Source organism: Planococcus citri, chromosome 1 (assembly GCF_950023065.1).
Source record: "Planococcus citri chromosome 1, ihPlaCitr1.1, whole genome shotgun sequence".
Taxonomy (NCBI): Eukaryota; Metazoa; Arthropoda; class Insecta; order Hemiptera; family Pseudococcidae; genus Planococcus; species Planococcus citri.
The window spans coordinates 47,521,647-47,547,995 of NC_088677.1; the positions used below are offsets into that span (position 1 = coordinate 47,521,647).

The following is a 26,349-nucleotide window of genomic DNA, read 5'->3' on the forward strand; positions in this document are numbered from 1 at the left end:
GTAACTGAAAGCTAACTGAACCGATCCGGTTTAACCTTTCGTTATTGGTTGTATGTATAGACCCTGTGTTCGCCTATGGTTGGTTTGTCCTGTGCGTGAGCCCCTAATGAAATAAATACAAAATTGGGGCAGTGGGGCTATCATGGAGTACTCATGATAATGAGCTGCATTTTGCGAAAAAAAGAAATAATGAAGAACATTATTTATTAGAAAACAGTAAGTGGTGAAAACTAGTTACTCCGTACTCCATTACGTGGTCAGAAGAATTCATTTTTTCCCCGTAAATTTCGTTATGGAAGTTCATTGTTTCTTTATCTATAGTTCATAGACGATACATTCGAATTATCGGTTTGTGTGATCTTCGCGTCTCTTTACTCCAATCTGTTTGTATCAAGTTTGACGAATTTCTGTGTTTGATTTTCAAAAATGAGCTTTTAAATTGTGTTACAATTCGTAAATTGAGTGATTAGCCTGGAATGCCTTGCGCGTTATTTATGTCTCGACATTTCACTTTTCGTTTCCTCTTGTTACCAAATTAAAAGAAATAAGCTCAGGTGTTAGGTATTATGTCAACTTTAATTAATTATTTTAATTTTCTAATTGATCATGTGTTTTGAACGATTGGTACATTTTTTAAATTATGTGATTTTCTAAAGATCTGTCGCGGAAATGGATGAACTGAAAAATGACAATTCATCAAATGTTGTTGATCATGAAATGAATGTCGAAGAGTGTTCTTCTGATAGTGAAGATGAAGGTGAAAGGGATGATGAAGAAGAATTGGATGAAGAAATAGAATCTGTTGGCAATGAAGATAGCGAAGAAGAAGTCGCCTATGAGAAAGACGAAACCATAGACTCCGTATCGCTTTCTTCGGATAATTTCAATGGTGATTACAAACTCATTATTTGCTCTACGTTATAACCGCTTTATTAAAAAAAAAATGGAATTACAAGCATGAGTTTCCAATTTCTGTTTTTCATTCTTAGGCTTTAAAGAAGTAGAATGTCCGTTGGATGAGAGTAACAGTTTGGATGTTACCGAAAATACAGATAAAAGTAAAAATGATCAAGGAACGTTACTACAATCAGAAACAATTGTTACTTCTGTTATCAGCATCAGCAAAGGAGAAACGAAGTTTTCAGTCAAACTTAAACGATGCAAAGGGTAAGTGTTTACGCTTGGATCAGTTTGTGTTCGTTACCGAACGATTTTCTGGCACATAAGTTGAAAATTCGTTCTCTGTGTTGTTGCAAGATGAATATTATTTCTATTTTCCTATTTTTGTACTCCTAAATATGAAAAATTTTTGAAAAAAAATGTTTCATCATTAGTCCGGAGAAACTCTGTTGTTTGTGCAATCTTGGAGAACAAAGTCAACTTGGACAGGGAAAATTTCACAAAATTAAAAAACCCGAATCTTTCGTCGAAGAAGAAATACCACATACAGAAGAGGTGCGGCCTATTGATTTTCCAAAAGTTAAAGAAGTTGTGCCTGGTAAAAATAGAAAATCCACTTATCGGTGAGTGAACATTTTTTCATGTTCATGTATTCAAGAAATTAGTGTCGCATCATTACTTTTTTCTGTTATTGATATTAGGCTTAATTCAAGCCTACATGAACCACTAGATGAGCATAGCATGATCGGCCATGTAGAAAAAGTGAAGTTATCAGATTTATTTGACGACGAAGGCAAGTTGGAATCGTCATAATACTGCTTTTTACTTTCAATTGTTTTGCTTTAATATTTGCTCTCATCCACAGGATACATATACATTCATTCAAATTGCGCCTTGTTTTCTCGCCAAATTACCCACAATGATAATTCTGAATTGGAAAATGTTATCCTTTGCGTATCGAAGAGTTTGATGAAGATATGTTCTCATTGCAATCGTTATGGTGCTAGTGTCACGTGCTCTTTTAGTACTTGTGATAAAACGTATCATTATCCGTGTTCTGCCGCATCAGCCGGGTTTCAACATTTAAAAACTTATTCGTTTGTTTGTAATACACACCTCGATCATATACCGTTGCTGCGTAAGTGATTGTTTTAAATTACCAGTTAAAATAAAATTTCATCCGTGAAAACATCAAACATGTACGGATGATGATTGATTATTTCATTTTATTTTAATTATTTTTCAACAGCTACTTTTACTGAAGTTTCATGCCATATGTGTTTTTCGCTTGGAGATGTTTCTAATCTGATAATGTGTTCAATATGTGGAAACCATTATCATGGAATGTGTCTAGGCCGTGCTTTGTTACCAGGTAAATCTAATAAAAATGCAGATTATTCTGTTTTATAAGTTTTTACGCTACCTAATATCAATATTTTTGTAGGTGTCCGTACCGGATGGCAATGCTCTGAATGTAGATCATGTCAGATCTGTCACACTTCTGAAGAATCTTCTAAAATAATGTTGTGCGAAGTTTGTGACAAAGCGTATCATTCTGCTTGTCTTCGGCCTGCGGTGACCAGTATTCCGAAATTTGGGTGGAAGTGCCAAGTAAATGAAATATTTTCTTTTAGAATAATTGTAAACCCGTTTGATTTTTGATGTCCCTATTTTTTTTTTTTTTTTTTTTTTTTTTAGTGTTGTCGTGTATGTAGCGATTGTGGTTCGCGAACTCCGGGTTCAGGTTTATCGTCTCGTTGGCATCGTCACTTCACAGTTTGTGATTCTTGTTACCAACAGCGGAATAAAGGCTTCTCTTGTCCTTTATGTCATCGAGCCTATAGAACGGGCTCTTCCAAAGATATGGCGCAGTGTACATCGTGCAAAAAGTAAAATATACGTCAAATAATTCCTAAAAAGTAAAAACGATGGATGGTTCTGATGAATTATTGTTTTCAGATTCGTTCATCGTACTTGTGATCCTGAAGCCGATCCTGTTGCATATCAGAAAAAAATCGAAACTTTTCCTGATTACCAATATGTATGTCCCACTTGTAAGAGTTCTCATCAGTTTGGAAAGATTACATTAAAAAAGAAAGAGAGTAAGTTTATTCGTATTGAAATTTTCTGACGTTTTGCTTGCCTATAAATTTTTACGTAGGCTTATTTCATCTATTAGTTTTCCTGGTTGAGTTAGGAATGATGAATAAAAATAATTTTAATTCAAAATAAACGTAAATTTGTGATATTTTTTAGGTTTGGAGGACATCAACGTTGATGTGAATATGAATTCATCTCATGAATCGTTAACATTTGACGACATGGAAATCGATTTAACACCGGAGAAGGTAATAATAACGGGTTTAATTTCTAGATCCATATTTCTGTGTTGTAAATCTATTGTTCGATTCCAGGACGATTACAAATTTTCTGGAGGCATAGGTTTAGGTAAAGGAAAACCATTTACTGCTAGAAAAAAAATGGCTTTCAGTACCGTTCGTGGATTTAAATCGAAATATAACGGCAAAGCTGTCCTTTGTCCGCCTGCATATCAAAAGAAAAATCAAAAAATAGCCGAGTTTGGTCGGAAAAAGTACACTAAAACGAAAATGAGAGGAGTGTTTGGTGCCCCTAGTACAGGGTTACAGGTGAGTTGAGCATTTTTAATAAACCTTACGGTCGTAATGTTTTATTGCTGACGATTAATTTTTTATAGGGCCCTGTCATCGATACGCAGACAAAGTCTGATCGCGAATGTGATGACAAAAAAATACTGCTGTGTTCGCCCGAAGACGAATTCGTATTATCTCAAGATATTTGCGTGAAATGCAGTGCTCTAGGGACTGATCAAGAAGGTTGTCTCATCGCATGCGTTCAATGTGGACAATGTTACCATCCTTACTGCATCGACAGTAATAAAGTATGTAATTTTTATTGGTGTTCCGAGGCCAATTTCTAATTTTGTCGTTTTAATTTGTCGATGAATTTTCTTAGGTCACCAAGATTACCAAAGTCATGTTACAAAGAGGGTGGAAATGCATTAAATGCGCGGTTTGTGAAGGTTGCGGAAAATGCGATAATGAATCAGTTCTGATTTTATGTGATGATTGTAACATAGCTTATCATATATATTGCATTGATCCCAAATTGGACTGCGTTCCGGAGGGATCATGGAAATGCAAATGGTTAGTGCGCAGATTTACTTCGATTGTAATTTTTCTTCGAGATCAGATAACTTACCCTACTTTTCATGAAACAGGTGCGCGCATTGTTTAACTTGTGGTGCTAATGAACCTGGAGTAAATTCTACTTGGTCGAAGAATTACACCGAATGTGGCCCTTGCGCCTCGCGTACCAGATGTGCGTCTTGTCATTTACTTTATGGCGAGGGAGAACTCATTATTAAATGTGAAACTTGCGAAAGGTATTCAATGTTGTGAGATGGATTCTCATACTCCTTCCGAAGATCGTATTTAATTTATGTATTATAAATTTTTAGGTGGTTACACGGTGTTTGCGATCAGATAAGACGTGAATCGGATGCAGAAAAATGTGCCATTGAAGGGTATTCGTGCCTATTATGTAGGCCTAAAGATACCCCACCTCCGCATTTGTTCATTCCACCTCCAACACCGCCTATCATTACCTCGACTAAGTTGAAAATTCTACCAATTTCACCCATCCAAGTGCCTGGTACGTCTACATATTGAAAATATCGATCAATGTATCGATGTGTTAATAATACCATCATTTGTCTTCCAGAACCTACAACCAAAGACGAAACAGAACATTTTGTAGATGGAACGTACTTATCGGAAAATGGTCTTTCTCATTTGACTTCACTACTGAATCGCATCGACACAAATGTATTCAGTTTACGTAAAAAGAAACGTACCAATAATTCGGAACAAGGTGAACAAGGCATTTTGGACAGTATAGAATCTGTTATAGCAGCAGGTATTTAACACTCAGTTTGGAAATTCAGCATAACTTACGCATGCGATTTCTTCTTCATCATTTGCGTATTTTTACAGGCGAAAGTCCTTCCAGTTCAAGTACCATTGCTTACAAGGAAGGTATGGTGATTGAACCTAAAGAAGATGGAAAACCTCCGGATATTCCTGATGGATTCAATATTTGTAAAAATGAGTTGGGAAAAATGGTGTTGAAGAAGAAAAGGATTCGAAAAATTGGTACGTATTTTGGCTCATATTAATTCATACAGAACTCTGGAACGATTTTTTAAAATCGGCAAAAAATTTCATAGGAGTTGGAGGATTTAATGCACGCATGAGAACTGGTAAAAAAGATAGAGCGGATGATGAAGAAACTAGCTTTTACAGCGAAGAAGCCTCTTCACGTTCGGTCATGTCATCTAGTGACGAGAAGCCTCGTAAGAAGAATAGATACCGTAAACCAAAAAGCAAATATGCTGAAAGTTACCCGTCATATATTCAAGTATGAATCTGGTCACTTATGTGTATGTTTTTTATTCGACCGGAAGCTCTGTATTCATAACTTTCGTTTTAGGATGCATTTTTTGGACGTGAATTACTCGATACACCTAAAGACGCCGTTCAGAATTTGGAAAGTAGTGATTCCGATTCATCTGAAGTGTTACCATCTCGTAAAATTACGAGTGCCGAAACTGTGACCTTGTCACAAGTAAATAATATTTTTGTTTTAAATGTCGTGATGTAAATATTTTATTCTTTACAATTTTTTTTTTTTTGTAGGACGAATTAAAAATTATGGAGAAAGTTAACGCTAAACGTGAAAAAATGGAAGAGGAAGCTAGGAGAAGAGAACAAGAAGCGTTGAAATTAGCGTCCACAAAAATCAAAGTAAGTATAATTATTATGCAATTTTCACAAAGTCAGTTTGTGAACTTTGTTGCTAAAAAATTATGAATGCATCTAGGTTGAAAACGAAGAACATGTAGATAAAATCAATGAGTTACCGGATAATGATAACGAGACGTTCAAAGATATCTTGAACATGTCTGGTAATTTTTTGGATACCATAATGAACGAAGGCAATTCGCAATCAAAAAGTAACTCTGCTTTGATAAATGGTGAGCTTAAAAAAATCCGATTTAATTTCGTTTATTTTGTTCATGTGTATTGTTACCATAAAACTACTATCGCAATGTTTTCCTGTAGATGTCCACATGCGCAGTGAAACGGATGTTGTTACTTACAATGGTAATAATCAAAAAGACGAGTTCACCGATATTTTGGGGCCAAACTTCAATTTAGAATCGATGGTCCACGAATCAGGTATGCGAATACTTTTAATGTTTGATTTTATTCATGGTTGGATTTTCATTTGCAAAACTGAGTTATTCGAATTGTAAATTTAGGATTACCAAATATGGATGGCAAAGATGTAGAAGACATATTTAAAGACGTGTTGACAGACGATTCTCAAAATTCTCACGATACCGTTTTACCGCATACAAACGTCAACACTGTTTCATCTAGTACATTTCCTATGAATCAACCCAGTATGAATGTACACCCTGCAATGATAAATAGCATGCAACCGGGAGTTATATCGCAAACACCAACCGCTATGATGTCTCCGTCTCATTCTGGTACAATTGAAAAATCCGGACTAATACTTGATTATTCCAAGTATAAAATTTAATCAAATAATTTTTTTCCAGTCATTCAAGGGAGCATTGGTATTCCTCCAAATCGGGCGGCGCCTACTACGCCTTCTCAAATATTACCGTCACCACAGAATATTCCATCTCCGGCCACATATCCGGCAACTTCGCCGTATCACTCGGAATACAGCAAGTAAGTCAACACACTGTGCTTACACGGTACCAAAAAAATTATACAATTACATATTCAAACCGGATTGTTAATTTCGCAGTAGTCCGTCACAATTTAGTCCGGCGTTCTCAGAACCTCCTAGTCCTTGGGTACAGGAAGATACGCCGATCGTTGATAGCGCGAGTGTGATTGCTCCTTCGACATCAGCTAATCAAAGGACATCCCAAAAAATGGAGATTGACGAAAATCTCGGGGATAAAGCTACGATTTCGTCGGTTCTTTATGCTAATTCCGAACATCCCGAATTAAAAACCGAATACCCAGGTGAAGTTATGTTCAAAAGTAGTTTACAGATTGTGTTTTTGTGAAATCTGATCCATTTATTCCGTTACAGTTTGGAGCGATAGATGTAAACAGATACTGAAGAAGTGGAGAGCGTTACCGACTGACAAGAAACAACCTTATTTAAATCAAGCCCGAGAAAATCGAACTAAGATAACTCGCGTTCGCAAGAATAGCAAGGTAAGTGTGGTATGTTTGATGCAGTAAAATGGGGAAAACGAAATTTTTCATTTCTATGTTGAGAAGTGATATTCAAACACTGACTGATTTGTAAAAGTTTGGAGGGTGATAAGATTTAGGGTCACGTCAAATGTGTAGTTATTAGCATTTTATGAAAGCAAAGCAGATGAAAAAGTATAAAATTGACGAGTGATCAATTTTCATTCTTCTAAAAGAGGGTTCATTCTACGTTTTCATGCAGTATGTTAATTTTTTATTGAAATGAAGTTCAGTTATGACGATTACGAATTGAATTGTAATTTTAATGTTTTGGGAATTCGGTTTCATGTCATTTTTACATTCTGAGAAATAAATCCTTAGTTCAGCGTTTGTTGAAAATGAAAGTACATATTATAAGAGATGAATTGTATGAGAAATTGAATTCATTATAATATACATCCTTTTCCTTTTTGCGACAATCTGTTGTAGACCCTCAATCACGTCACTTCTTAGTAGCATGATTTTTTTTGAAAACCTCGATTTGAATTTCATTCAACGTATGTTTTACGATCCTCTTATTCTTGATGTGTAAATTTTGTTCACTTGATTATGCGATTAGTTATTGGTCAAGATTATTTGATCCTGTGTGTCGTGAAAAGCTCTTGGAAGGATTTATTTTTTTTGGTCATTGAAAGTAATATGATGTGCTTCAGAGAATAATTTTGCTCTGTTTCTGAAAAAATTGACTGGACCTAATTCAAATTTTGTATACACGAAATGATTTTATATTTTCTATAAAAGTGAAACTAAATGAAGGTAAATAAATTGTCAAACACGCGCAGATTTCGAAAGATGAAAATGTCTCGTTAGAGACGAACAGCAGCCTTGAGCCAGAATCTCCGAGCGGTAACTCGTTGAATAATCAGTTGATTACAAATCTGACGAATTCGGAAATCATATCGAAAGTTTGTCAAGAAGATTTATTCCATCCATTGCTGAACGCCTTATCGGCCGAAGGAATTTCTTTAGATTCAAACGATCGAGCAATGCCAGTATCATCGAGCCCATCGCAACGTTCACGCACACCGGACAATCAGGCTTTATTGTCAGCCGCTGCGAATACTACTTCTACGTTTACAACTCCAGAACGTTTGATTAACGAAACAGATAACTCAAGTTCGCCCATGTCGATATTAAACTCAAGTAACCATTCGGATGAAACCGATGGTTCTGTGAGTCAGCAAACAGTTACCACAACCATACCTTCGCATCCGTCCACCATACAATACATACCAATTATCCAAACACCGATTAGTCAATCGGATTCTACTGTTAATGTCCGAACGGTTCATCTGATTTCAACTTCGGTACCAAATCAATCGAACACGGCGCAATTAGAAAACAGTGCTCGAACGTCGACCATAAGATACCAATACGTTCCAGCGATACAACATAATCGGAATACCATACATTATCCACCGAATAACGTTCAAATTATACATTCCGGATCATCGTTGATTATGAACACAAATTCATTGATCACTGCAGCTTTGCAATCGGTTTCCGGATCTGATACAAACGCGAGTGTTAATAAATTTCTGCAATTAATACCATCATCGTCGTCGGCAACGCAAAATCATACAATTCAAAATATTCAAGTTATGTCGTTGGCATCCGAAGAGCAATGCGAAACAGGTGCTGAAACCGATCAAAACATCAGAGTTTTAACGCCGTCGGAAATCATGAAAACGTTACCGGCTTTGAGACAGGAATCATTCGATGTTAATTCGAATACGGTGAGAGATACGCTTACAGTTTTGCGAGTTCGATTGATTGGCATGGTTTTTAGTTGGCAGTGAAGCGAAGCTTGGATTTTGCTGAGCTTATTCGAAGAGAGAGTGTGGCCGTAGTTCAGTTAGTAATTTTCATACTCGTAGAAGTAGAATATTTGTTGGGCGAAGTTTCAAAATTGATACAAATGACAATTTTACGCAAAATATGCAATCTTTCGCTGTTTGTTAGATTCGTAATTTTGTAGTTGCATGGAATTCATCTTATTACGTAGAATCATTTTTACGATGTGGATTACGCTTTGGAATTATGTTAGCTTCTCGTTGATTTTTACAATTTTCGAGCTTTCAAATCGACCGTAGTAAATATGGTCGCTTATTTAAACCGAAGCATTTGCGTTTTTTTCCCCCTCATTAGTCATTACTTTTTGTTACCGAGACAAATTGTGCGTAATAATTTTTATCCAATTCATGATACTAGCTTTAACAGAATTAATAAGAATGTAAATTACAATTGCTGAAAAAGGTTCAAAAATATTTTAATAGGCATCTGATGTAGCATTTTGATTTGAAGTGTGTTGGGTAATGAAATTACCAAAATCAGGTAACAGATTTTCGTTGCATCCTCTTATTTTGTTAATTTCGTAGAATGAAAATAATCTAAATTTGGAATAAATTCGAACTTGAAGTTGCAGATGAAAAAAATTCAAAAGTTTGATAACTGTTTTACTTAAATTCGAACATTAGTTGCATGTATTGCTGTCAGTACATCTGAATTTTAAAATTATGAATAAATGAAAAAATCTAATGTTTACTTTCTTGCTGTACGAATACGCGTTACGTAAATTAAAAGCATACATCTGTATTATTCCTGTATTTTGTGTAATTTTTTAAAACAAATCTCAGATTTCTAACCTCGGTTTTGTTTTTTGTTTAACTAGGAGCAAGAAAAGAATATTTCTAATCAGAAAGTGAAAGAATCTGAGCAAGAAAAGAATTGGAAACAGATGCAAGCTTTAAGACAGCAGCAAATCCAGGATCCTAGAATACAAAGTACGAACGAAAAATATGACAATTTATAGAACGAAGCTCATCGAATGGCTTGATAAAAGATTATCTCTTTTCTTATTCAGCTTTACAACGCATCCAGCAGCAGTCTCCGTCGCAGCAGCAGCAACAAAATCAACTTCGTCAAATGATCAGCAGTGGAGCGGATAATTCGAATGCCATGTTTGCTGGTAGTACTTCAGCAGATAACAGAACACCATTGCAGATAGTTGCTTCTCAGGTTCGTCATAATTGGTCATTTTGATAATGTTTTTTTAAACATTTTTGATTATTTATAAATATTTCCACGTTCTGTAGGATGCCATGTCACCATCGATGACATCGCCTGGAAGACCTCCTCAGCGGTTCCAGTCACCCGTCGTAAAGTTACCACCGCAGTCTTCGGTGAATCAAACGTATCAGCGAGTACAAGATCAAGATGTGTTTACACCTCCTAGTACTCCTGCTCCGCAATTCTACAACAATGCGGTTAATTCTAATCCAGAAATGAATCGACAATTGAGAGAATTGTTGCAAAAACAACAAATGGAGTCCGTTCAAGCGGATCAGCAACCCTCACAGACTAGAACATGGGTTCAAGGTATGTCAAATTTTGAAAATATAAAACTTTTGATGTTTGAAGATGTGGTAATAAATTTCTCGAATTGCGTTTGAAGATTCGTCAAATCAACAGCAAGTTTTGACCGACAACAACGTTGTTCAAAGTGATCAAATGAATATGCAGACTTCTTTGAATGTACAAGGCCAAATGTTCGACAATTCACAAACCGCCAATGTCTTGTCCCAACCATTTCGTCCACCGTTACCGCCTCGATCTCAGCGTTTACCTTTTCAGGTTACCCAGCAAATATTAGCCAGGCAAAGAATGCCACAGGTATGTCATCTCAATCGGATTGTTAATCGTGTAAACAAAACGATGACCTTTGCCTAATAATTTTAGCAAATGATGGATCCTCGTTACCGACTTCTTGTACAGCACCAACACCAACACAATCAGTTATTACAGCAACAACAACGACAACGCCAACAGCAGTTGTTACAACATCAACAACAACAACAACAACAACAGCAGCAGCAGCAGCAACAACAACAACAACATCAACAACAGCAGCAGCAACAACAACAGCTGCTGCAGCAGCAACAACAGCAGTCGCCGCAACACCACCTCCAACAACAACCGCAGCAGCAGTTGCAGCATCACTTCCAACAACAAATGCAAGCACAGCAATCGCCGCAACAGTTGCAAATCGTTACCCAGAATCAGATTGTACCACCTATGGCTTCTCCATCACGACCAAAATCCTCTCCTTCGCATGAAGCTCAGTTGAGTGAGCAAGCCGAAAATATTCTTACTGGTGTGTACTATAGACATTTCGTTTCAAAAAAAAAAAAAAAAACAGATTGAAAGTTTGCAATAATCCTTATATGTTATTTTTTTTTTTTTTATCAGGCAACGTCACATTAGATGAGAGTCATGGCCCCGTACACGGACCTATTACCAATAAACCCGTCGTTTCGAATCTAAGTAAAAACATTGATATTCGTTAAATAATTTGAATGCGTAGATGAAATTATTAAATGAATTATTTCTTTTTTATTTAGCCAATGATAGAAACGACACACAAAACGAAGGATTACCTGAGAGTGTGACCGCTGACTTGGATGAGCTGGAGAAAGACGGAGTGGTCACTGGAAATATTTCCGAAATATTTGGTGATCTGATGGAGGATGAATTATTAGGTAAATAAATAGCGCTAATTTCGAAATTATTGTTTTATTATGAAGATTTCTCTGTTTACGTATATTTCATGGTTTATTGTAGCTGAAATGGGAGCGGGATTCAATATCTTGGAGTACGGAGATCCCGAATTAGATGATCTTACCGATGGTGAAAAATCAAACATTTTGTACGATTTTGTTAACGGTGCTTCGGAAGCGACCAGGACGAAGTAAGCGTTTAAAATGAAAGTTTATAATATTACCGAATCACGAACAAATGTAACAGTACATTTCAATGTGATTTAGGGAAGATGAAAAATCTGATAGTAAAAATGACCCAAAACTGGAGACCTCCACTAGCGAAATGAACTTTTCAACAAACGAAACGAAAGTAAGTATTGCGTTTTTCTGGCAGCAAATCAATGCGTATAATTTTAATAATATTGTTTCCAAATAAACGTTTTCAGGATATTCAAATGCAAATTCCGCCCATCGAAAATAGCTTAAATGGAAATAACATCGTGTCAGGTAAATAGACTCGGATTTCGTGCGAAAATTACAATTTACCGCTGTTTATTCGAACTTCATCAATGGTGTTTTGAATTTTGCAGCGGGAAAAGCTCAACAACAACGTGTGGTGCAATTACAACGCGCAAACGTTAGAAACTCGAATTCGCCCAAGGGCGGAGGAAACCAGTTGATGCAACTTCCATCGCCAACTACTTCACAGGAATCGTTGCACTCGCATTCGGCACCAATGACTCCGAGGCCACCTTCTGCTGTTACTCCTGGAACTCGATCACCTTTGCAGGCACCATCAACACCACACTGTCAAGATTTGATGGTACAGTCGCCGATGACCGGTGACATTCAGACACAGTTACCAGTAATTACCCCATCGGCGGCGCCACCTCCTCCACCTTATCCTGGCCCTCCGCCACCGTACCCATCACAACTGAAGGTAAGCGCGCAGAAAACAATTATTTTGGGGAGCTGTCATTTACCGATGAAAGAGATTTTTAAAATTATTTTTTTCATTTTAGCAACAGCTTCCTCAACAGATGCATCATATGAGTGGAATTGCGGCTCCGAATGTTGTAGCTGTCTCAAGTGGAGCTCTTGGTCCAAAGATGATTCATCATGAGCAGATTCCAGTCGGTATGAGTCAGATTCAAAAAAGACCGTTGCTGTTGCAGGTTTGTTTGGTTTAGCGTTTTTTTGTTTGTTTGTTGGTTCATTTATTTATTCATTTGTTTATTTTTTAAACCAAAAGAAGCAGAAAGATGATTTTTTTGATATATTTTAAGGATCAACCTCTTTTATTGGAAGAGCTCCTGGAGCAAGAGAAACGGGAGCAAGAGAAACAGTCAGGAAATATTTGTGGAGCGTTGCCGCCTCTTAGTGACGCAGATTTTGAACGGTTACGAGTAGATGTTATGAATTCACCCGGAATGAACGGATCTATGCAATCGTTGCTTTCGCCTCAAAGTATGTAGTTACGGAATCCTCTCGTTCAAGATGTCAAATGAGACGAATTTTCATTTTTGTAACAAAATATATCGTTTCAATAGGCCAAAATATGCAGTCAACATTGATGCCAGTTGGTAACCCTTCTGCGACCAACGTCAGAATGAGAACAAGTGGTAATATTTACGAAGCTTCGCAACAACAAATGTGGCAAAAATCATCGGTCACCGGTAATATTCAGTCAAACAGCATATCCTCGATTCAAGCCAGTACCAGCCCTAGACCGGAGCCTGGTTAGTACCGAATCGTATTTTTCGTTCGATATTTCTAATGTGATTTCATTCAAATTCATGCGAGCAATTGATGTGTATTACAGCTCATAGAATACCAATATTTAATATGCCAAAATTACAAGTGCCTCTCGAACCGCCAGAGAATATTGTCACAGAACAAGATCGGCAAATGCAGCAGGCATATGAACAATGGCTGGAACAACAAAATATTATTGTCACTCAACAAATGAAACATTATGAAGGAGAAATTTCGAAATTACGAAAAACTAAAAAAGTAAAAAATAATAAGGAACTTGTATCTCGATATTTGCATGTCATGAATATCATTTTTAACACTCGATATCCATTTTTTCTGATCTTTGTGCAGTCATTGAATAGCAAACAACGCATTTTAAAGAAACAAGGTAATGAATTGAGTAGTCACGATAATGCAGAGTTGCAGAAAGTTACCGGTGACTTGAGTATTTTACAAAAATACGTTGATAGTAGTCGCAAAATGTTCAAACAACACACAACTCTAATGCAGGTGAGAGAATGATTTCAGATCTGGTTTGTACATTTGAGTAGTAGAATTGATTGTTTTCATATGTTGTTCTTTAAATTACGTAGGAATATAAAAACAAACACCAAAATTCTGCTTATGCCTCAAGTAATATCGAACCCCCTGCTTCCACTTCGAGTGCACCGGTTCCTGTTAATGTGGTATCATCCGCAAATACTGCGATCGGAGAAATCTCGTCTAACGTTATGGTTACCTCAACACAGCAAAAAGTACCTGTTGTAATAGCTAGCACTATGAATAGAGCCAATCCTACCAATATTATTACTCAAACACAAGTAAGAGAGTTGTAATTCCCTTTGATTTCATTTTATTTAGTGCTGAATTGGCTGTCGATTTTACGTAGTAACATTATCTGCTTGTTGTTATTTTTTTCGCAAAGTATTTATTCGGAACGATTTTTTTTTAGTGTTGAATAATTTTCTTTTTTATTGCCATTTGCAAAGTTTTTTTTGAAAAAAAAAGAACCAAAAACAATTACGTGCCTACCCACGGTTAATTTTATATAAATCATCATACAGAGTGAAATTTAGAAAAATGTTTATTCATGCATGTCTTTCTCAACAGCCGAACGATATTCAATTTTCTGCCAGTTCTAATCAACAAGAAATATCTTCAACGGCAACTATACAATCGCCGGTCATTGTTACCTCTCAAGTTCGGGCAGGTTTTCGCGGGCAAGAACACGTATTACGGTAAGAATGCCGAAAAATTTGAATTGAACGTAAGCGTTACATTTCAAAAATGACTGAAATTCGCAACGTCATTTTACAGGTATCCGGGAGGAGCTCCTGTTCGATTCGTACAATCGGTGAGGCAACAAAGACCGAATGTGTTGACTTTCCAAGTACCAACTGAAGGTGTTAGACAGACCGGAGCGTATCAAAGCCCGCGAGGAACGTTCAAAACGCAGCCTTTCATGGTATCAACTGTTTCCTCTCCGACGTCTCCGAGCGTATCAACAGTTACACCGAATTTATCACCAGTATTCCAGAATACTGTTGGTCAACAACTTACACCCGATCAGCAACAGCAGGTGCTACTTCAACGACAGCAGTTCGCTCAGAGACCGGTCATGTTGCAACAACATAACGTCGAGAGACAGAAGAGAATAATTCAACAAAGACACAATTTGTTCGCGCAAGTACAAGGCATTCAACAACAAATGAACTCTCCTAATTTGTCGCCTAAAATAAAACAAACTTTATTGCAACAGAGAGACGCGTTAGTTAAACAAATCAAGGAATTACAGCCACAAATCGAATTAACGCCCCAACAAAAACAAGTTTTTGCTCAAAGACAGCAAGTGTTGCTCACTCAACAACAGCAACAGCAACAACAGCAAAAGCAAAACATGGGCATGAATCAGCAGATGAATCAAGTAATAGTTACGTCGCAGCAGGCATCGTTGCAGCAAAAACATATGCCACCTCAGAGTCCGGTTAACCAGCAAATGAATCAGTTATTAAGCCATTCTCCAGAATCGAGCCAGCATCAATTCAGTCAACCAATGAGCTCTCCAATACAGCCGCAAAGTCCACAGCAATTTTCTCAGCCTCATTCTAATTCATCGGCACCACCGCATAGTCCCATGTATCAGTCGCAGCCAACTCCTTCGCCTACGGGTAATGCAAATTATTCGTATATGCATTCTGGAACTTCTTCCATGCAATCGCATTATAATCAGCCGACTTCGCCGATGCCGTCGCAAAGTCCGAGACAGGTTTCGCAGTTCGTGCATCCATCCAGTTCGCCGGCTCATCCGCAAAGTCCGTTTACCTCGCACGATAACGATAATACGGGCGGAGGTGGAGGTAATACTATGAGTTATGTAAATGCGATCCCAATTCCAGAAGAATTCCGCAGATTGGGTATTAAACCAGGTTTGATGGGTGGGTCACCAGCTTGGACGAAAACTAAAAAGACCAAGATACCGGCCCGCGATTTTGCGAAGTACAATATTAAAGGCGGTTTGTTAGGCGGTTCGCCGACGTGGAATGAAAAGCCGGAAGAAAATAACGTTGAAAAGGCCGAGAACGCCGAAAAAAGCGCTTCTGTCGACGATAGTGAAACGAAAGCGTGCTCTTCTAAATCGCAGTTTTATACCATGGAAGAGGATGTAGATTCAAGCGATTCTACTGTCTTCTTCTCGTTACCAAAAGTAGTGAAAATGAAGTCGCCCAACGCCGAATCTCTCAATGATTCTGAGAACGCCGAATTTCAAGGATACGCTACACCAAAAGCACTGGACGATAGTATGGAATTACCTGTATATAAAGATGTGCCACTCATAGAAGGTTGCAAAAGCGAAGAGATTACCGCATCCGATGATAGCATGGAGTTACCTATGTATAAAGACGTTCGCCTTATAGAAAGTTGTAAAAGCGAAGAAAATAGTTTATGTTTTTCCGCTACGATCGAAGATGGTGAGATATCGTTACCATTAGACATGGATGCAAGTGGGTTGCATTTAGCTTTAGATTCGGGCGACGTCAGAAACGATGATTTATTAGACGATTGTTTGGTATCATCAGATTTATTGGTGCTGAATGTAAACGAAGACCAGGAGATAATCCAGGATACTAAATACACGCCAGAATCCGTAACCAGTACTCCTTTAAGAACTACTTCCGTGGTACAAACCACCACCAGCATTTCAACTATCTCGAAAAATAATCACGATGACGAGAAATTGTCGCCGTGCGAAGAATCAAGTACGGTTAACCATTCAGTTATATCGACTCACGCGTTTCATTCGTATGCAAAAATCGTTGAAACTGAGAGCGGAGATGATCCCGTCGAAACCAAAGAAAAACTCCAAACTAAACCCGAAGAACCTGAACTTGAAGCTGAACCTGCGCCAGAACCTGAGCCTGCACAGGAGCATGAGCATGAACCATTAGCTGAATCTGAACCAGATCGTACTCCTAATCCGGAACCCGAAATGGAACCGAATGAGAAAACGGAATCGGAAAATAACGAAATAATTGAAGAACCTAAACAGGAGCAAAAAGAACCAGAAAAGATCGCCGTAACGACGGAAAGTACCAAAGTTATTGTTTCGTCGATTGTTACCACAATTCCTACACGAACTACGTCTGTCCTTCAAATGACATCGACTGCGTTGCAGTGTTCGACTCCGAAAGAAGTAGCTGCCACTAACGCTCAGCCGCCGCCTCCGGTTTATACCGAAAATTTCCATTCGTACGTTAAAAAGTTACCGAAAAATGACGCAGACGATACCTCGTCAAACGATACCATTGAAAAAGATAAACTGTTGTTTGACGAAACGTTGATGAAAGTCAAAACAGAAAATACTATCGCCGAAGGTCCAAAGGAACAGCAGTCTGTCGACGAGAAAAAAGAACCCGAAAAGAAGACTGCAGCGAGCGCTTGTAAATCACCACCAGTAGCTACTACAACAGCAACAGCAACAACTGCAGCAGTCCCAAATTACGCCGCAAATTCGGTGATTACCAAAGATACTAAATTGGTTTCAGTCGCACATTCCACCAGTCAGAGTCAACCCAAAGAAAATACCTCTACGGTGCAATCGCAAGCGCAACAAGTTACCGGAAACATGTGTCCTCCGAGAGTCAGAAGCGACGATTCGCAGAACGTGCTGTTGAAGCAATTATTACAGAATTCTGGTAGTGGTAATATCACACATTCGACGATGACGCAACATGTCACTAAACCACCACCTTCGCCGAGCTATAAGTCTCCGCCAGCTGTCACCACCGCGGCGGAAGTGTCTGCCACCACTTCGACCATTGAAACAGTTATCGCCCAAGTTAGCGAATCTCAGCCTAAAACGGAATCGGTAAGTTGATTGAAAGACATTGTACTGGATGAATAGTGGTTTTTTTTACGTTGTTAATTCGTGTTTTTCAGCGTGTTCAATATGCTCCTGTCCAAACTGCTGTTCCAACCACTGTCATCAAACAGGAAATCAGCGTTCCATCGACTTCCGCGCGAAAAGAAGTTACAACCGTCATTCCGACGACCCATACTGCAGCACCTACTTCTACAATGAGCCCGATGCATGTTGAAATCAAGAAAGAACCTGTTCCCGATGAAGTAACGTTACCCCAACCTGATGCAGTCGAAGTTCCTGAAACACCCAACTCTGTCAGCGGCGATTCGTCAACCGGATGTATCTTGGATGCCCAAGGTAGCTGAACTTCCATTTTACGGCAAAAAATGTTATCGATTTCGATCGTTTATTCGTTTATTTGGTGTATAGATTTGAAAAAACTGAAGAGAAGACAATACCAAGCTAAGCGAAGACAAAGCCAATCCAAAGATAATGCCGCTGTTCCCAAAAAACGCAATCGTAAAGTAAGTTTACGAAAAATATCGACTTTTTTATTTATTTAATGGACTGTTATAAAGGCAAATTGGCGAATTTTTTATGTAAATTGAGACTGGTGAAAAGTTGTAAAAACGTATCAGTTTGTCAATGTTCTGACTTCAGTATATCTGAAATTTGAATTTCTTTTTCAAGCCTTTAAAGAATTTATCTGGGACAATCAAATTGAATTTTCGAATCCGAAACTGTTGAAAAATTATTTCAATTCCTCCCGTCTCGTTGCGATCAAAATCTAGACGGAAAAATTGTGCAAAGAATAATATTTTTCTCCCTTTAGATTGTAGATTTGTACTCTGTGAGCTGAGCAAGTGAGCATTCAAATTTTAATATCAAGGTCGCTTGCATACAGTTCAGGTTTCACATTATTCTTTTTTTTTTTTTTTTCAATTTGCATAAAAACTTCTACCTTTCAGCTAATTTGCCTCAGTCATTGATATTACTCAAAAAAATTAACAAATCTATTCAGATATCCGTGAAGATTCATTTTATTTGCTAAGATAGTATTTTAATTTAAAAAACAAAAATTATCTCACTCTCTTTAACAGGAACGAATTGGTTTTATGGCGAACAAGAAAAATTACCTTACACAACTTGGAATCTTAGTAATTGATGATTTTTTCTAAGTCGTACCCGTTATCTCGTAATACAACGTTTTTGAATTTTTTCATCAGCTTGGCGATTCCATATTTTTTTCAATAATGAATTAAACTTTTCAATCGAATTCAAATCAGTGAATTGGAAAAAGTCTACCCAATACGAGATGTTTTTCCTGGAAAATTTAATTTTTGAAAAATTTTATGGCGTAAAAATATCGAGTTCAAAAAACAGAAGAAAAAAAACATTTCGCAGTAGCTGTTTATTCATTTTTGAGATAAATAAGATCCTTCGAATAGGTTTGATTCTCAAAATGGTAATTGAATGTTTCTATTCCATTCTTCAAAGAATATTTTCAATGTAACTTAGCTTTGAACAGCAGCGAAGCGTGATCGCTTGTATGTACTTGAACCTATTTCGAGAAAACCCCATTCCATTTCACGGATAATAGTTATCTCGGTGGCGGGACATGGCGTTATAGAAAAAAGACAAGTTATGTTTTTTAATTATATTATTGTTTTTCCAATTGAAGGTATCGAGAGTGGATGAAGACTACGACACTTTTGTGGATGGTTTAATGAACAGAATACGTCAGTTACCTCGAATAGAAATTACCGAACCTTTGCTGATCCATAATTACGCGGCGTGTTTACCTTATGGAGCCGGAGATGGAACGAAAATCAGCTTGAAGTAAATTACCTTTTTTTTTAGGAAGGCGAAATTGGGCAAGCATAAATTTCTATCGATGATGTTTGTTTTCAGAACTTGGGTGAATGGCGAACTAACCGGTACTTATGGATCTTTAAGAGTACCCAAACACAATGATTATTATAATACCGAACCATTTGGAGATGAGGAACCGATACCACAACCTGCTGTTTCACCTCCTACCAACGATTTCTATAATGTAGAATTACCACCGTTGAATTTAGAAGCCGACTGTAAGTGTAATGAAGTTACAGAAAAATTAGACTCAACCCGAGCACGTTAACCAAATTTATTTTCGTGTTGTTCCAGACGAAGAACGACGATTGGAATTAGCTCGTTTGGATCGTGAGCTTGATACGCCAGATTCGGTGATCAGTTCATCTTCTCCGGAATGTATCATTCCACATACACCTTCACGATTCGCCGGACTTAGATTGATCGACGAAAACGGCAGCGAAGTAGATTCGGAAGAAGATGAGAAACTTTTAAAACGTATTTCACCTGTTATTCCGTTGGTGGTTCCGTTGGCTCTTCGCCCTAGAGTACAGTACCCGAACGACGCTGTAAGCAAATTGATTATTGTGAATGAATTTATTGAAAAACTTTATTTGACCTTTTTTTTTTCTTTTTTTCCCAAGTTTATACAAGACAAAGAGAATTACGGAAAAGCGACGGCGTTATCGTTGAAATCGCGAAATCCACCGATTGTACCTTTGAAAGATAAGGCTAATTTGTCGGTAACGTTGACGCTTAGCTCGCAAGCAGCTCAAGATATCGTTGGAGTATTGAAAAATTTAGCAACAGTTTTGAACATACCGCCTCCAATGACGTATAAAATCTCTGATCGAGTACCTTCTCCGAATAAGATGAATCCGTTCGGTAATAAATTCAACGACGATGTTGACGAAGGTAAGACTTAGAAAAGGAAACTCGAGTTTTTAAAAAAAAATCCTGTTTCGATTATAATTGTGATTTCTTTTTTACACAGTGGAATTGGAAAAATATTTAGGCGGATCGATGAAATATTGTCAGCATTGCAAAATACCGATTAACGGTTATACTTCGGTTAAAAAGAAAGCATCGGAAGTACCCTTCGTAGTGCAAGATGGCGTCTCAGAAGATCTACTTTTCTGCAGTACATCGTGTTATTTACAAATGATACTACTGGTTCCGCCGGTCATTTCAGAGCAAAAAGTATTTACTCAAAAGAGATTTTGGTAAACTTGAATGTTATGTTAGATTATTAATTGTGGTATATTCGTACAGGTATCGTCTTCGGATGATCATATTTCTGAGGCTTCGCCTCGGAAAAAGATGAGGTTGGAGAGGTTAAACGATGCTGATGTCAGTGAAGTGAGCCAAGTTTTCAAAGTTACCGATGCCAACAGTGGAAAGGTTTGTATTTCAAAAAAATAAAAAACACATCAAATTTATGGAAAATTGAATGAGTGTGACCTGCTTGACTATTGATACTATTTTTACGTTATCATTTCAGGACATCAGCTACGTTGAAAAAACAAGTTTAACACCGGAGTCTACTACCAAAACTGATGTTACCGTTGGCAAAAAACAGTTGAAAGGAGTCAAATATAGAACCTGGAGTCATGATTCGATCCCACCTCCTGTACAAAAGTTTAAAACACCTACAGAAAAAGAAATTACGGAGGTAAGAAAAATCTTTTTTGGAACTACATGTACGAAATTGAACAACTTATCTGGGAAATAGATTTTTTCGCGTTCCCCTCTTTCACCTTTTAAGAATATATTTCAAATTTGTGCTCTTTAAACCGCGTTTGTATATTCAAATTTCGAGATAGGCAATATTTTCATTTGTATCTTTCATCGTTCAGATACCAGTGTTATTAAATCCTCTACATTTTTATTGAAAGATAAATCCCGGGTGATTTTACATGAAATCAACGACATAAAGCATATTTGAGGGTTGAATTTAATGGCGAGTTCATATCTAAAACATACCTATTACTTATGTTGGAAAGTTTCAGTAGGAGGGGGATACAAAGAATGTGTTCTTAGTATGTCTGTTTTCCGATTCCATTGTCCACATCGTTTGCATGTGCACTTAGATTCATTCTTTTTCCAAATTAGTATTTTTTTGGTATCTCCGTTATTTTTGTTCGTGATGATCTCGATCATTTTACAAAATTCCATCTTCTCATGTCGGTTCTTTTCGTAATTTTTATAAAACTTATTTTTTTCAGACTTTATTCAGAATGAACATAACGGTGATGCCGAGCAGAGTGCCTGACGACATGCGTGCTTGCATATTTTGTCAACAAAGCGGTGACGGCGTGGCTAATGGACCTTCGAGGTTGTGATTTCACAATTGTATTGAGAAAATAACTCGAATGTGGAGTATTTTATGTACAATTTCTTTTCTCAACAGATTATTAAATTACGACGTGGATAAATGGGCTCATTTGAATTGCTCGCTATGGTCAGATGGTGTATACGAGACGCAGAACGGAGCCCTGATGAATGTTGACACAGCTTTAAAGCAAGGCTTAGATGTGACTTGTACCTATTGCAAACGAAACGGAGCTACTTTGAAGTGTTTCAAACTGCGATGCTCTAAAGTATACCATTTGTCTTGTGCGATGAAAAGCGGATGCTGTTTTCTGGAAAATAAAGTAAGGCGAAAAATTTGCTGTTGAGAAATGAATGAACTGTTCCGACCGTAGATTCCAATTTCAACTAATACGATTTAATTTTCAGTCTGTGTTTTGCGAAGAGCATCTTTCGAAAGCAGAAATCAACCGTGTCCTGACCACGTTAGCTGTATACCGAAGGGTCTATGTAGACCGAGATGAAAATCGTCAAATTGCGTCGGTTATCAAACACGCCGAATTAACACACCTTATGCGTATCGGCAGTTTGATTTTCTTAAACGTTGGTCAGCTATTACCCCATCAGTTGCAGGAATTTCATACGCCAAATTTTATCTATCCAATTGGCTACAAAGTGGTGAGTATAGCGAATTGCAAATACTCAAAAATGATTTATTATTGGTGAAGATGATGATGATGATGATGATGTCATACTTACAGATCCGATTCTACTGGAGTATGCGTATTTTCAACAAACGATGCCAATACGTCTGTTCGATTCATGATGTTGCTGGACGACCGGAATTTCGTGTTTTGGTCCAAGAGCCAGGTCAGGATGACTTGGAGCTTAGAGGCTCGTCACCGAATGCCGTTTGGACTCGCATTCTGGAACCTTTGGCTAATTTACGTAAAATTAACAATTCCGTACAATTATTCCCATGTTACGTGACCGGCGAATATCTGTTTGGGTTGACCGAGCCAGCTATTGTTCGAATATTAGAAAATTTACCAGGTAAAGTAATCGCATTCGAATGAGTAACAACCTAATGCGAAAAGTAAGTTGATCTGTTTTTTTCATATGTTACACAGGAATAGAAACATTGAGCGATTACACTTTCAAATTCGGAAGAGATCCTTTACTTGAGTTACCATTAGCCGTTAATCCTAGCGGTTGCGCACGTTGCGAACCGAGAGTTCGTGGCCCACCATTAAAACGTACCCATACCCAACGAACTAGCTCGATTATGCCACGACCGGTTTTGACATCTTCGCCTCTATTTTCCGGTGATTTATCTTGCCCATATTCCAAACATTTTGTGCATTCTAAATCGTCTCAGTATAAAAAGATGAAGCAAGAATGGAGAAATCACGTATATTTGGCGCGGTAAGTAGAGTATAAAACGCGTAGTAATCAAATCGCGGTACACAAAAAATGAAATTACTTTTTTTATAGATCGAAAATACAAGGATTAGGATTATACGCGGCCAGAGATATAGATAAACATACAATGGTTATTGAATATATTGGGGAAATCATCAGATCTCAGTTATCCGATTTTAGAGAAAAACAATACGAAGCGAAAGTAAGTATTTTACGTACTTGCTGCGCGAAATTTTTATAATAAAGTTCTACAAATTCAATTGTTTTTTTTTTCAGAATCGTGGAGTGTATATGTTCCGTTTGGATGAAAATCGTGTTGTTGATGCAACTATATGCGGTGGACTGGCGAGGTACATTAATCATTCTTGCAACCCGAACTGTGTCACTGAAAAGGTCGAAGTCGATCGAGAATACCGTATTATTATATTTTCGAAAAGAAAGATTCAGCGAGGAGAAGAGGTAATGCAAAGAAAAAAATTTACTTTCTGATTTTTATTCACAAAAAATTTGTTCTCCATTCCTGCTATCCTGCTCCTTGTAGTCGCATTTTTACTTCCAATTAGAGTTTTAAAAAATAATCATGAATAAAATTCTGGAAGAGGTTCAAAGATCGTGCGAAGTTTCCAAGTCTTTTATTTGAAATCTTGAATTGATTTTTGGTTCATGTGTATTCCCAATCGCAAAGTGATGCTGGATGAGACCGGGGACCTAAGCGTCCTTTAACAATTTTTCAGTACAGAGAAATTAAATATCTCTTAAAATATTCAACGTGCGTGATTGAGTTATGATATTATTAATTGAAGTACGCCGAGAGCAGATTATTATCAAAACGTTTTTTTAGTGTGAAATTTTTTTTCTCCAAGCAAGGCAATTTACGAAATTTTTCATGGAGCCGTCAAGGTATTTTTTTCTCATCTGTCCTATAACATGGCAACGAATATTCATTATTACGAGTACTGAGTAAACGTACAATGTTGTAGGTACTACCCCAAAATCTAAGAAAAAAATAATATCGATTTTTGGATGCTTAGGTACCCACTCTCATTCGGTGTCACATTAGGCTATCTACAGTAGTAGGTACTAGGTACATATGTACGTTCTTGAATTATTCGACTCGTTCTATCCTGTCGCTTGATTTGTCGGAGTTTTTCCGAACGAAGTTGTGTTTACATTTAAAATTGAATTTTCAGTTGTCCTATGACTACCAATTCGACATCGAAGACGATATGCATAAAATTCCTTGCCTTTGCGGCGCGTCAAATTGCAGAAAATGGATGAACTAAAATTCACACAAATGAATGACCGCCAGTTGTCAATAACATCATTTACTGTTTTTTCGATAACTTTAGTACAAATTGTTATTTATTATGTAATTTGTCTGTCCGTTTTCAGTGTAATCATGTTCTTAAATGACGTTCATTACGAGTAATGTACTTTTCTTATTTTTATTTCTTTTTTCCTTCTTTTTTGTTCTTATTTGTTTGCCATAATATAGTTTAATAAGATGGATTTCGACATGGTGCATTAAGAAGACCCAAATTACTATGTAAAATCACAATTTGAATTTATATAAATTACCTTTGATCGGCATTTATTAAAATTAATGAAATTATAATTTTATTGATTGTATTCGACATATGTGTATGGCTAAAAGAAAATGAATAATTTGATTGTCCAAGTTACGAGTATATTATGATTTCGTTTTGTAAGTTCAACAGTTGCTGTTTAAATTTGGCAACGTCTAGTCAGCAACTTATTTTTATTTTTTGTTTTACGATGAGTTTAGGTTTTCTTTTTCTTTTCTTTTTTTATGATATAACATAAAGTTGATTTGTATGTGTCTTAAATATTACACAGTTCATGTTTCATGTCTGAGTACACAGGCTACGTTTTTTTCCTATTTTGTTATGTGTTGAAGATGCACGTGGAGTAGGTTTGTATTTTGTTTACTTTCACTGTAAAATCACTGTCGGGTGAAGTTGTAATTTCAAATATTGATGATTTTTTTTATCGCTAATTAAGTATTGTTGACTATTTGGTAATTTTTCTTTGTATAGAAGATTTTATTCTATTTCTTTCAACTTCCCCCCTCCCCATTTTGAATCATTCGCTCTATGTTTGTTTGTCATTATAATTATGATATTCGAGACGGTATGGTGTGTGATGTAGTTTTTGAAATGGCTTAAAAACAGAGAAATAACCGTGTAAACTAAACGAACTTGTTGTTTTGTTATATTTTATTTTAGAACTGTGATTTATTTTCTTTATTTTGTATTCACAGATCAGGGTAAAATGAGACGTTTTTAGTGTACAGTAGATTGTAACCGTAGAGTATGTTATGTCCTTAACTTTTCTTATTTCAAAGTAAGTTTGTTTTTCAATTATAAAGATGCAATATTAATTTTAAATGCATTTATTTAAAAAATGCAAGTGTTGTTTTTTTTTAAATACGAAATTTTTACCAACCTAAAGTCATCGGTAATGGGATGGCGGTAATAAGGTAACCTATTACCTAAGCATACGTATGTACTTATTGCCATCATCTTGACCGAGTAAACAAAGGAACTAACAGAAATTATAGTTTTTTTTTTTGTTTTAATTTTTAAATGGAGGTACAATCTAGGCCTACCTATATTGAAAATCGGAGTTATTCAGGTAAGCATTGTAAGCTCGACTTTTTAAATAATCTTTGAAATTTCAGTAACTCTAACCTTCCTAGCCCCTAGCCTATAGCCTCTTCCTTTTGGAGGTAGGCCGTTTTGTCATATAACTTTTATTATAGTCACATCGACATTTATTTAAAATCTTGATACAAAAAAAATAAAAAAATTGATAAATATTTTCAAAATTTGTTTACTAATTCATTTCT

The 26,349-nt window shown here is 36.9% G+C and overlaps 1 protein-coding gene across 5 annotated transcripts; it reads left to right on the forward strand.

Moving 5' to 3' along the window:
* The first annotated feature begins 60 nt into the window (after positions 1–60).
* On the forward strand, positions 61–26,055 carry LOC135832371 (histone-lysine N-methyltransferase 2C-like). 5 transcript variants are annotated; one of them, XM_065345577.1, is made up of 65 exons: positions 61–216; positions 657–889; positions 990–1,167; positions 1,335–1,523; positions 1,602–1,693; positions 1,766–2,038; positions 2,150–2,272; positions 2,345–2,511; positions 2,599–2,789; positions 2,860–3,002; positions 3,157–3,248; positions 3,315–3,548; positions 3,617–3,820; positions 3,895–4,085; positions 4,160–4,324; positions 4,400–4,593; positions 4,663–4,857; positions 4,935–5,093; positions 5,168–5,358; positions 5,431–5,565; positions 5,637–5,744; positions 5,821–5,974; positions 6,063–6,179; positions 6,263–6,496; positions 6,569–6,704; positions 6,784–7,007; positions 7,078–7,205; positions 8,027–8,980; positions 9,916–10,027; positions 10,108–10,262; positions 10,340–10,622; positions 10,699–10,916; positions 10,983–11,397; positions 11,493–11,567; positions 11,645–11,782; positions 11,865–11,991; positions 12,068–12,152; positions 12,229–12,289; positions 12,373–12,722; positions 12,805–12,957; positions 13,069–13,249; positions 13,333–13,521; positions 13,605–13,795; positions 13,889–14,047; positions 14,131–14,358; positions 14,648–14,775; positions 14,855–17,903; positions 17,975–18,254; positions 18,327–18,421; positions 18,998–19,054; positions 19,579–19,736; positions 19,809–19,987; positions 20,064–20,317; positions 20,393–20,663; positions 20,743–20,948; positions 21,021–21,149; positions 21,250–21,420; positions 21,974–22,083; positions 22,159–22,402; positions 22,488–22,736; positions 22,820–23,111; positions 23,189–23,483; positions 23,553–23,682; positions 23,757–23,939; positions 24,671–26,055. In XM_065345577.1, the coding sequence occupies exons 2-65, from the start codon at positions 670–672 to the stop codon at positions 24,761–24,763; spliced, it is 15,084 nt and encodes a 5,027-aa protein (XP_065201649.1). In that variant the 5' UTR covers positions 61–216; positions 657–669; the 3' UTR covers positions 24,764–26,055. The 5 variants fall into 5 exon arrangements, with proteins under 5 accessions (XP_065201649.1, XP_065201648.1, XP_065201650.1 ...); XM_065345576.1 differs by having other exon boundaries at positions 78–561; XM_065345578.1 differs by lacking the exon at positions 18,998–19,054 and having other exon boundaries at positions 78–561.
* The last annotated feature ends 294 nt before the right edge of the window (positions 26,056–26,349 follow it).